Genomic DNA, 10,772 nt, shown 5'->3' on the forward strand with positions numbered 1-10,772 from the left:
ATTTGGGTATTTGATCAAAGAAGCTACATTCAGAGTCCGTTGTGTCAGTGTGAGCTGGACTGGCTCCGCCCACACATGCCCATCTTGTGAAGAGGAGAAAGTGTTTTCGTTTGTTAAAAGCCGCATAAAACCAAAAATGTCTTTGCCATACTCGATCAGTGAAGTGATGCTGAAACAGAAGTTTTGTGATCTCTCGTGTTCGATTTTGTCAGGACCGTAGTTGCAGTTTGTTAGTACACTTCTTGAAGCGCTCAGTATGACGTGCACTGACTTTCAAGTGTTGGGCAATGAAAGGAAATTCCCAAATTTACAAATGACGCGGAGTGTTCCAGGTGAGGCTCAATAAGATTGATGGGAAAAACTCTGCAAGGACTGATAAATGTGAACAATTTCGTAAAGTGGTGAAATTTGTAGTATTAGTAATAGTTTATTCGGTCAACCAATTACAAAATGCAACTATTTTCTGCCATAAGTGGACGTCGTAATGTAGTTGTAAAACTGACACCTTAAAGAAGAGTCATTATTCCCCCAACCTTTTCTCTCATAAGTTCATCCTGCAGGCAGCTGACTTGCTTTAGTCCTATTTTCTTCATAGTGTTAGATGCCATCTTAAATGATTTTTAACATGTAACCCAACCCACATTATTAACTTTCATAAATATTTTCCAGCATGTAGTGTGGCTCATAAAACAAAATAAACAAGAAATCAACATTTCTTCAGTATTTCAAATTAGCATAAGGCCCATAAGTATATATTGGAGTATTTCACATCACTATTTATGAAATTTCTTCATGTTTTCATTCATGTTTTGGGTCATTACCAGAGTTTCCATAACAGCGATCCTGCATATTAAAAGCTGAGGGGTTATAATAACCGGTGTGGTATCCTGACAGCTCGGAGCTTCGAGCTTTCAACCTTCCTTTACTGTGTTTGCATTGGAAATAACAAATGATAGCAGTTTGTCAACCTGGGGGAGATACTACTGTTTACATTCTCAGCAGCCCTATCAGCCTTTGTGTCATGAGCTACTTTGAGCATTGTTGTTTGGGGAAGAGACATTTGCCCGGATTATAAATGTGTGATAGTTGTAGCGCTCTCAATTTATGCTGATGTGGGCTCGTCTCTTTCTTTCTCAGGGAACTCATCAGAGCTGCTAGATATCACTGCCTGGACAAACAGTACTGATCTGGTATGTGACGTCCTTCATGTGCCTTTTCTTTTTCTTTTTTTCATTCTTCTACATTTAGTAGCATTATTTGAGCATTCATTGTTTCAGTGCTGTTCATCAGTCACACTCACACAAATTCCTTTTGTTTTTGTTTTTTTTTCTTCCCCCTCTGGTCAGCCTGCGAATGCTACCTGGACGTCCTTGACCAGGGAGCAGTGTCTGCAGTTTGAAGGAAAGCTGGTCGGAGAGGCCTGTGGCTACGTGCCCGACATCACCCTCATGTCCCTCATCCTGTTTTTCGGCACCTACACCTGCTCCATGGGTCTGAAGAAGTTCAAGACGAGCCGCTTCTTCCCCACGAGGGTGAGTGACGGTGCTGCATGTCACAGGAGGCGCTGCAGAGGAAGTTGTTTATTTATTTTTGTATTTCCTCTTTGTCTCCTCCCGAGACTGGCCTTGTGCAAATGAAATGAAATAACTAAGATGTTTGCTCGTTTCACAATCATTCCGTGGAAAACAAGTGTTTGGCATCTCTGTCCAAGGCAGGGTTAGTGCTTCATATTGGATAATGATAGAATTAGTTACTAAAGCACAACCAAAAGGAAACTCAAGTTAAACTTCCACTGACGACTACATAAAAACAAAAGATTTAAAAAAAAAAAAAGCATGTGAGTGTGGCTGAACTATTAAAGGTTTGTGCTCCTCTGGTAACCCTGTCATTTAAAAAAAAACAAAAAAAAACGTTTTTTACCCAGTCTCTGGTTCAACTGGTTAGCGGTTTCTAAACAAACCATGTTTGCACACTATGAATAACGGGTGTAGTTGAACTCGCTCCCCTCCAGTCGTGAAAACACTCGCCTGACAAGGTCCCGGCCTCCAGCGCTCATTTGTCTGCAAACATCTTGTTTGACAAGGTTTTACTCTTGTGTTTGATATACAAATGTCAATAGCTTAAACTCTGTGTTTGTAATTATAATTTTTTTTTTTTTTTTTTTTTAGGTGAGGAAACTTATCAGCGACTTCGCCATCATCTTGACCATCCTCGTCTTCTGCGGTGTGGACGCCATCGTTGGCGTGGACACTCCGAAGCTCATAGTGCCAAGTGAATTCAAGGTAAAGCCTCACGCAGGAGAAAGCCACTTAAAAAGTAGCCGTGACTTCACTGCGTGCTTGCAGTTCGTTGCCGTCTTTTGTTTGGATTTGAGTTACAATGGTCAGTCCGGGTGTAGTTTCCTCAGATTGCACTGATAATGACCCATGTTTCTGCTCCCAGGTTGTGTTTTTTTTTTTCCCCTTTCTTTTCTTTGTAACGCTTTAAAATCTCAGTATAATGCCGTCTTTGTGGATTTGCCTGTTAAGATACATATGAGTATCAAGGCTCAAATGTTCCTCAGCTGGCAGCCCACCCCGGTGGTGCAGCGGGAGCTTGATTATAGGTGACGTGAGAACATAGTCGCTCTTCTCGTTCCAAGTACAGAGTGAGCTTTGTTTCCTCACAGAGTCTTAATTCACAGTCTTCTGTCACGTAACGCTGCACCCGGAATTTCAAACTCCATTCGGCACTCTGAGTCACTGCGCACGATGAGGGAACATCCGAAAACTCTGTTATTTCCCGTTTTGGTGTGCGTGTATTATTTGGGGTGTCCGCAAACAAAGGTTTGGTCAGCAAAGATTACAAATTGGCCGTCTTACAGTATTTAATGTTGAAGTAGATGGAATTGTAAATAAGTGACCACCTTCTTCTTTCTCACCTCCTCTAGCCCACAAGTCCACTGAGGGGCTGGTTTGTTCCTCCTTTTGGAGGAAACCCCTGGTGGGTGTACCTGGCAGCTGCGCTGCCCGCCCTGCTGGTCACCATTCTCATATTCATGGACCAGCAGATTACGGCTGTGATCGTCAACAGGAAGGAGCACAAACTCAAGGTGGGTGCAGCCCTGTGAAGACGATGAATAATACACTACATACCCCCCCTTGACATTTCGTCGTTGATGCAAGAAGGGAGCATCTTATTACATAGTAACTAAAAAGTTAGTGGTTACTCCTCACCTCCCTTCTCTCTCTTTTTGCAGAAAGGGGCCGGGTACCACCTGGATCTGTTCTGGGTGGCGGTCCTGATGGTGGTCTGCTCCTTCATGGGCCTGCCGTGGTACGTGGCCGCCACGGTCATCTCAATCGCCCACATCGACTCTCTGAAGATGGAGACGGAGACGTCGGCGCCCGGGGAGCAGCCCAAATTCCTTGGTGTTAGGTGAGTTCGTACTGCTGCTGCTGGCGGTCCTGATAAAGAAACCCCTTTTTTTTTTTTCTCTCAGAGTTTTCTTTGCTCTGTTTGTAATCTAATTCAACCTGGAGTCCTTCATGTAAGCAGATCTACTTGCAGCTGCATGTAGTTTTATTCACTTTTAACGCTTTTAAACAGGTAATTCTTTTAATTCAATTTTCTTGCATTGACATGGGTCTAATCATTTGTACATGTGTTGTCCCCCTCTCCTCCTCCTCCTCTCACCAATCCAGGGAACAGAGAGTCACTGGTATCATCGTCTTCCTCTTGACGGGACTCTCAGTCTTCATGGCTCCTATCCTCAAGGTAGATCGCCACATCTTAAAATTCCTCCTTGGAAACATGGATTACTGTCCACCTCTTTTAGGACAAACTCCTGTCGCGCCTCTCAAGTGTCCAATAATTTCAAATCTTCGGGTTCATCCGATTAGGAACTCCCCATAGCTAAAGTAATTCGATGTGAAATAAAGCATGTTCATCAGGGCTTAAGCTCCAATTGCAGCAGAGTGACTTCTCGAGTTTCCATTCCTTCATTAAGCTGCTGAAGAAAAAGTTGTGAAGCCACCAAGTGAGGATGTGGTTGGAGCATGTGCGCCCCCTTGTGGGCGTTTTCTCAACCCTCTCCACACTGGACTTCACAAGTCTGTTTTTAGTAAGCCAAACACATAAAAGTCCAAAGTGCTTTCCATGAAGTAAAACACAATTTTTTTTTGCATATTTATTCTGTTTTGGTGATTTTTATGCCTTTTTTAAAAAATTTGCTAAATTGTTACTGAAGCTATTTCATGTTTTTTTTTTGTTTTTTTTAAATCCTGTTTTATCATAATCACATCAGAAATGACACTTTCTGAAAAGTTTTTTTGTTTTTGCTGTGTTAAATGTTGATTTTTATTAAAGGGTAAAATTGTGAGATTTCCATATATGAATGTTTTAAAAAAGTATATATATATAAAATGAAAGGATTTCTCTTGAGAATCTTCCTTAATTTAGCATGCATATGTTTGGGATCTGTGTCTGTGTCGACCATATTTATCATATTTTTGGAGTTGCCCGACGCCTGATAAAGGGTTAATATTTGACTGGCACATTTAAAGCTGCATCAGCAGCTGTCGGGTCACATTGTGTCCACTCAACTTAACAGAAAAGCAGATGAAATGATGCTATAAATATAAATTATTGTTGCCTCTAAGCTGTTTGCAGTACATTACTTTAAAGTTGTGTTTAAATATTTTATTTATTTATTTATTTATTTATTTATTTATTTTTAAATATTTTAAACCACATCTGGCGCCATTCTTGTGTTCTTCAGTTCATTCCCATGCCGGTCCTCTACGGTGTCTTCCTCTACATGGGGGTGGCGTCACTCAACGGCGTGCAGGTGAGACAATGTGGCCTGTCTGTTGCTGACAACAAGAAAACTTCATTTTTTTTTTTTTTTAAAGCAGTTGCAGATAGTAGCTGCCCAACATATGTGGAAGTAAAAAATCGCATGGAGGAGCTGGAAATCAGCTGCTCGTGTTGGCTCGGCTCCATTTGCCATATATCAGCACGCCTCTGCACACGCCTTCCAGCTCACTAAACCTGCTCGTTTGCGAGCTTCAATAAGAAAAGAGAACAATGACTTGTCTGTAGTTGACACTGGGCGTGGACTCTCTTGTAAATAGATCTCAAGTTGGAAACGTTTCCGTTGAGAAGATATGAAGGAAGAACTTTTTATTGATAGCTTTTATATCATGTTTGATTATTCTATCACGTGTGTACACGTTTTTGGGGTTTTTCCTATATCTTCTCATCTTGTAGTGGCTGAAGCTTGAATGTTTAAACATCCAAAGATTTTCAGTGTGACCTGCAAACTATGCCACAGATAAAGGCCGTGCGCTATCTCATCTGGCTCTGAGAGAAATGCACATTTTGCATGGAGTCTAGTGGTTAAAATGCGAAATTGCAGTTGGCTTGAGATGTTTGTGTTTCTGAAGTGAAAGCCTTTTGACACCTGTAGTAAAAAATGTTTTCTCACAAATGGCAAATACAGATTTATCATGGTCGCTGCATGCAAGCCCTTCTCTCATGTGGTGTTTTTTTTAATTATTAATTAATTAATTAATTTCTATGTTGACATCAGTTCATGGATCGCCTGATGCTGCTCCTCATGCCCGCCAAGCACCAGCCGGACCTCATCTATCTGCGCCACGTCCCCCAGAGACGCATCCACCTCTTCACCTTCATCCAGGCCTTGTGTCTGGCCCTCCTCTGGATCCTCAAGTCCACCGTGGCCGCCATCATTTTCCCCGTCATGGTAAAAAAACGACCGTGGTGGGCGGTGGGGGTGTTGCCGTGCCGTCATTCAAGAAGTGCTTTGTAACTATAATAAAATCGCTGAACTTGCAGATTTTGGCATTGGTCGCTGTCCGCAAAGCCATGGACTACCTGTTCTCCCAGCATGACCTGAGCTACCTGGACGACGTCATCCCGGAGAAGGACAAGAAGAAGAAGGAGGACGAGAAGAAGAAGAAGAACAAGAAGAAAGGAAGCATCGACAGTGAAATGGAGTTTGTAAGTACATCTTTTAACCCTCTTGTACATTGTTGTTGTGATTGTCTTCACCCCCCCCCCAATTAGAGCGTCCCCTTAAAACCAAACATACCTGTGTGTTAATGTTCTCCATCCCTCCTCCCACAGTCTGACTACCCCTACCATGAAAATATTCCCAGTATAAAAATCTCAATGGAAGCGATGGAGCAGGAGCCCATGTTGGGAGATAAGTCTCCAGATAGTGAGTACTAGGCAGGGCTGCTCAAACTTTGCTTCTTCAAGTTTACTTTTCCTTTCCTGCCACGCTTGGAGTTTTCTTGTAGTTCTAAAGCGAGTGTCATAAAATCAATAAAAAAAAAAAAAATTATATATATATTATTACTGCTGCTCTAAATCTGCCACTTTTAGCTGCTGAATGCTGATTTGATTTGAACTGGAAAACTGCTCTGCTGTGCTTTTCTTCACTTTTCTTTTAAAGAACATTTTTTGTTTAATCACTTTTCCATTAATTTAATTTATTTTTTCCTTTTGTCTACCAGGAGATCAATCAGCGTCTTTCCTTGGCCCGCATTCCCAGTGCTGAGCGCTACTTCGAGTCTCCCACTGTGGCTGAGTAAGTGAGTACCAGCTAGCCTTTGTGTCCCTTGTTTTTTTTTTTTATAATTTTTTTTAATTTCCACCTCAAAGGGACATATTTCTATTTGAAGAATTTGTGTTTTATGTTTGCTGTCTCTTCCATCTTTCAGTCTTGAGAGTGGTTCGTACACAAAAGGGCTGCCTCAGATCCGAATAGGCCGCGGCTCTATGGACAACGGTTTCCTCTGGAGGAAGGGCTCTGAAACTGAACTGTGAACAGAAAGTAAAAAAAAAAAAAAAAAAAACCAAGTCCAAAGATGCAGCACAACACAGTTAAACACAGCCATTGTTCTGTACTGAAGTACCATTTACTTATGGCATTTTTAAAAAAAGATATTCTTCATGTGTGGATTTTAATCCGACAAGGCTGGAAATATCTGTCTTAAGCGCTTCTGGTTGGTGCTGAATTTTTACCCGGCGGGGCCGATGTGGTCGCTCGCTCCTCACCTGCATGATTTCATGCACAAAACTGAAATGGCTTGCGCACGCTCATCTGGGTGCAGTTGATACGGGACGTCGTCGTCCTAATAATGTAAACGCTCATAATGTAACAGGCATCATGTTGAAGAAGTGTAATCACCGAAGACGTCCATGAAGGGACCGTAACTGCAGCCATAAACGCCATATAAAGGTAGCATCTACATCACTTCTTCCATATTTACTCTATGCAAACAGGAGGAGCTCTCCAAAGTTACATAACATAAAAAAGTCACTTTTTCCCCCCCACATGATTGTACTGTTTTTAGTCAGTTTGTTTTTTTTTATTAAGTTTTAAATCTTAAATACCATAATCTCCAGATTCAAACCTTATAGGAGGTACAGCATCAAACGTACAAGGCAAAGCTCCATCCATGCAGACATGACATGACCTTATAGATGTAGTCATTATTTACCTCCACTCAGAACTAATTTCTCCAGCTTCCTTCTATTCTTTCTTTCTCTATATTTATTATATTTCATCTTGCGTCCAAAAAATAAAAAAAAATAAAAAAAATTGCTGGTTGAGTTATGTTTGATTTTTGCCATTTTACCATCCCAGTTTGTGGAAATTTGGAGATTTCTGTGGCCTGTGTCCACTCGGCTGACGTCTCCCTTTTTTGGGAGAGTTCTAGATGTAGCTCTACCTCCTTTCTTTTTTTCTTTTTTTCTTTTTTTTTTGTAGGTGCCAGGCATTATATATACCAATGTATATTAAAAAAAAAAAAAAAAATCCATTGTGCAATGATTTGTGATCAAACACTGATTTTTATTTTCCACTGGCACTGCATGGATCGCTGAATCTCCACTTTCAGTTTCCTTGCGTTGTGTGTCAGTTAATTATTGTATTTTTGTCTGATGTCAGTATGAACAATCATTTGCGATGTGTTTTAAAGGGCAATTCTACCCAATTTTGTTTTTCCTCATAAAAATAAAATGTGTTGCGGTTATACCGAAGAATGCTTAAGATGGGTGAACAATATTACTTGATCCCGTCTCATGACTGCCGTTTGTTCTCACACTCTTGACCATCGACTCAGTTTTGTCTTTTGAGTTGAATTTCGCTTTAAAATGTGATCTTGTACTCAAGCTGATAATTTAAAATGTTTTCAATCTCATATTCCTTTTTTTTTTTGTGTGTTTTTGATTTTTAATAATGTATTTTTTTTTAAATGCAAATCAACAATCACTGTGACGAACATATTATTGCAACTTACACTCTTGGAAGAACGACTTCTTTTTTTGCGTACAGGGTTAAAAGTTTGCGCAACTTAACTTAAGAGTTTTCTGACACTTTTGTGTCTCTACTTTCCAACTAGTGACGGGTGGTTGATGGGCAATAACATGCTTTAATCTTTATTTTCCTACAACAATCGAATACCTTGATCCTGCTTCTGGCACGGTTTGAAGTATACACTGGTAACTTGAGCTGATTCATTTGACGTAAATTATTAATGCGTATTGGACTCTTGATACATCCCAATCATTTGTTGGTTGAAGGTAAAGACATGCACACTCGGTGTTTCTGAAATTTTGTGCATATAAAGGCTTTATTTCGTGCTTCACACATCAATATTGTCAAAATGAGAAACCGTTAAAAAGTTGCATTAAAAAAGAAAAAAAGCCGCATTGTCTTCCACTTTGTTCTGTGATCTGTATATCTTGATCTTTTGACTTTATGGTTCTGATTCCACAATTGATGTAATATTTTTGATGTTTTAAGTCTGAAACCAATTTTATACAAGCATCTTATGTGCTCAAATAACCATAGGTTACACAGAAGGAAGAAAATGTGTTTTTTTTTTTTATGAAGTAGTGTTTGAAATGAGAGCAATAAAACTGTTCAAGTGATTCCTAAATTCCTGGTGTGACTATTTTATTTTATTTTTTTCATTACAAATCCAACCCCAAGATGTAATTTTGTGAATTGACATTTTTTCAAGTTTGGTTACATTTCCCCTCCAAATTGGTTTGTTGGGGAGATGCATAATGAATGAACCAGTTCTCCCTAAAGTTCTTTATTACCCCCAAAAATAAAACTTTCAATGTTTTAACTCAGATTTATTTTACGTTTGAGTGACAAAGAAATATAAAAGGTTGACCTTTGATTCAACAACTTTATCCTCGGGGGTCAGTAAAGTGACTAATAAGCCAGTATTTGATCACTACCAACTCAAATATATATATATTTTTTAGCCGTCAGGACATTAAGCAGCCATGAACCGAGGAACATCACTGAGTTACTTACCTGGTTTTTTCTCCTGCTGTCCAATAAGATGGATGGCAGGACCAGGCTTTTGCAACCAGAGATGCAGGATTATGGAAGTATCTGGGTCATTAGTCTTTCAAAAAAAAACAAAAAAAAAAAAAACTAGTGAAGTAAAAATGTGCATTAAAAAAGCCACCCAGCCACCTGTCGGTTCAGAAACTATTCACTTTCCCAGATATTGCCTCTAATGTGTACATAGACTGAGTTTACCTTCAGAATAAACACTCTATGGAGGCATAAAAGTGAGTTAACGGATCACAGGCTGGTTTATGAAGTCTGCCATGGCCCATTACGAGCACAGCAGAAAGGTTATAACTGCAAATCCAAGAAGAAAAAAACAAAACAAAATGCTCTTCTTCATCTGTATGAAAGCACAAAACTGGGGTGTCTTTTAAATCGATGGATTGGAGTGCACTAAGCTGTAGACACTTCACAACATCCTGCTGTCAGCTGCTCATTCTCCCAGCAGATAGAAGAAAGGAGAGCCGCATAGTTTCCACGATCATCAGACTTCAGTCTGCTGTAATGAACCGAATGGGCTCATTACTCTGAGTCTCATCGCTCAAGGGGGGGAAAAAAGGTGTAATTAGGTCTTCCTCTGGTGCTGGAGAGAACATGGTGTCTTTTTTTTTTTTTTTTTTTTACTTCCTGCAATCTGCTCAGGTCAGTCGTGCTTAGTAATACAGTTCTTTTTCTGATTAAATGACCTCAAGTGATAGGATAGGCTTTTTTTTTTTTGCAGCTGTATTCTCATAATTATTGAAAAGTCCATTTCTCAAAAAGGTATTTCTCAATCATATATTTGCATTGAAATGCTGTTCATATATTGCATGCACTTTGACCTCTATGCAATGTGAACGACCACGGAAAATACTTATTGTATCTCTAGTTTTAATCAACATACAATACATTTATTTTGACACATTTTAGCTCAAGGGGGCAGCAGAGGCTTTTACCAAAGACAATGCACATTGAGAAATCTGGAGAATTTACTACTACAACTACTACTAATAAAAAAGAGCAACATTTTCAAGATATTTTGAAAACTGATTTCGGTTTTCTTTTATCACATAGAACTAAGTGTAAAGCACCAGCTAATAGAATCAGATGGCCATTGGGATTATGAAAGTCTGAAATGGACAGGGATAAATTAAGTCTTAATATATAATTTGTGTAGTTGAAATCAGTTTTACTTATTTATTTCAATTTGCCCCATAACACTTTGAGTAAAATACATAATAAATAATCAATTGACTCTTTTCATTATTATCATGATTTCTTAAAAAAAAAAAAAAATTACAATCCTATCATTTTCGGAAAAGCTATTAAGTTATAAGTTTCAAGTTAAACATCCTACGTCCAGTATTGGTTTGCAATTCTACAAAACTGAATCCCTTAAGTTGTTCTT

General features: G+C 39.4%; 1 protein-coding gene across 3 annotated transcripts in view; it reads left to right on the forward strand.

Moving 5' to 3' along the window:
* LOC308140731 (electrogenic sodium bicarbonate cotransporter 1-like) overlaps positions 1–8,921 on the forward strand; it is a 34,759-nt gene extending 25,838 nt beyond the window's left edge. Inside the window, exons 15-26 of one of the 3 annotated variants that reach the window (XM_080510631.1) lie at positions 1,138–1,190; positions 1,347–1,532; positions 2,169–2,282; positions 2,930–3,091; positions 3,239–3,417; positions 3,684–3,756; positions 4,760–4,828; positions 5,573–5,746; positions 5,839–6,003; positions 6,130–6,223; positions 6,522–6,595; positions 6,729–8,921. In XM_080510631.1, coding sequence (XP_080366757.1) covers positions 1,138–1,190; positions 1,347–1,532; positions 2,169–2,282; positions 2,930–3,091; positions 3,239–3,417; positions 3,684–3,756; positions 4,760–4,828; positions 5,573–5,746; positions 5,839–6,003; positions 6,130–6,223; positions 6,522–6,565 — 1,313 coding nt within the window. In that variant the 3' untranslated portion in view covers positions 6,566–6,595; positions 6,729–8,921. Of the gene's footprint in view, positions 1–1,137; positions 1,191–1,346; positions 1,533–2,168; positions 2,283–2,929; positions 3,092–3,238; positions 3,418–3,683; positions 3,757–4,759; positions 4,829–5,572; positions 5,747–5,838; positions 6,004–6,129; positions 6,224–6,521; positions 6,600–6,728 lie in introns of all 3 variants that reach the window. The other 2 variants (XM_080510630.1, XM_080510632.1) reach the window with 2 other exon arrangements.
* Positions 8,922–10,772: the final 1,851 nt, after the last annotated feature.

The sequence above is a fragment of the Blennius ocellaris genome, assembly GCF_963422515.1.
Source record: "Blennius ocellaris genome assembly, chromosome: 15".
NCBI classification, from domain to species: domain Eukaryota; kingdom Metazoa; phylum Chordata; class Actinopteri; order Blenniiformes; family Blenniidae; genus Blennius; species Blennius ocellaris.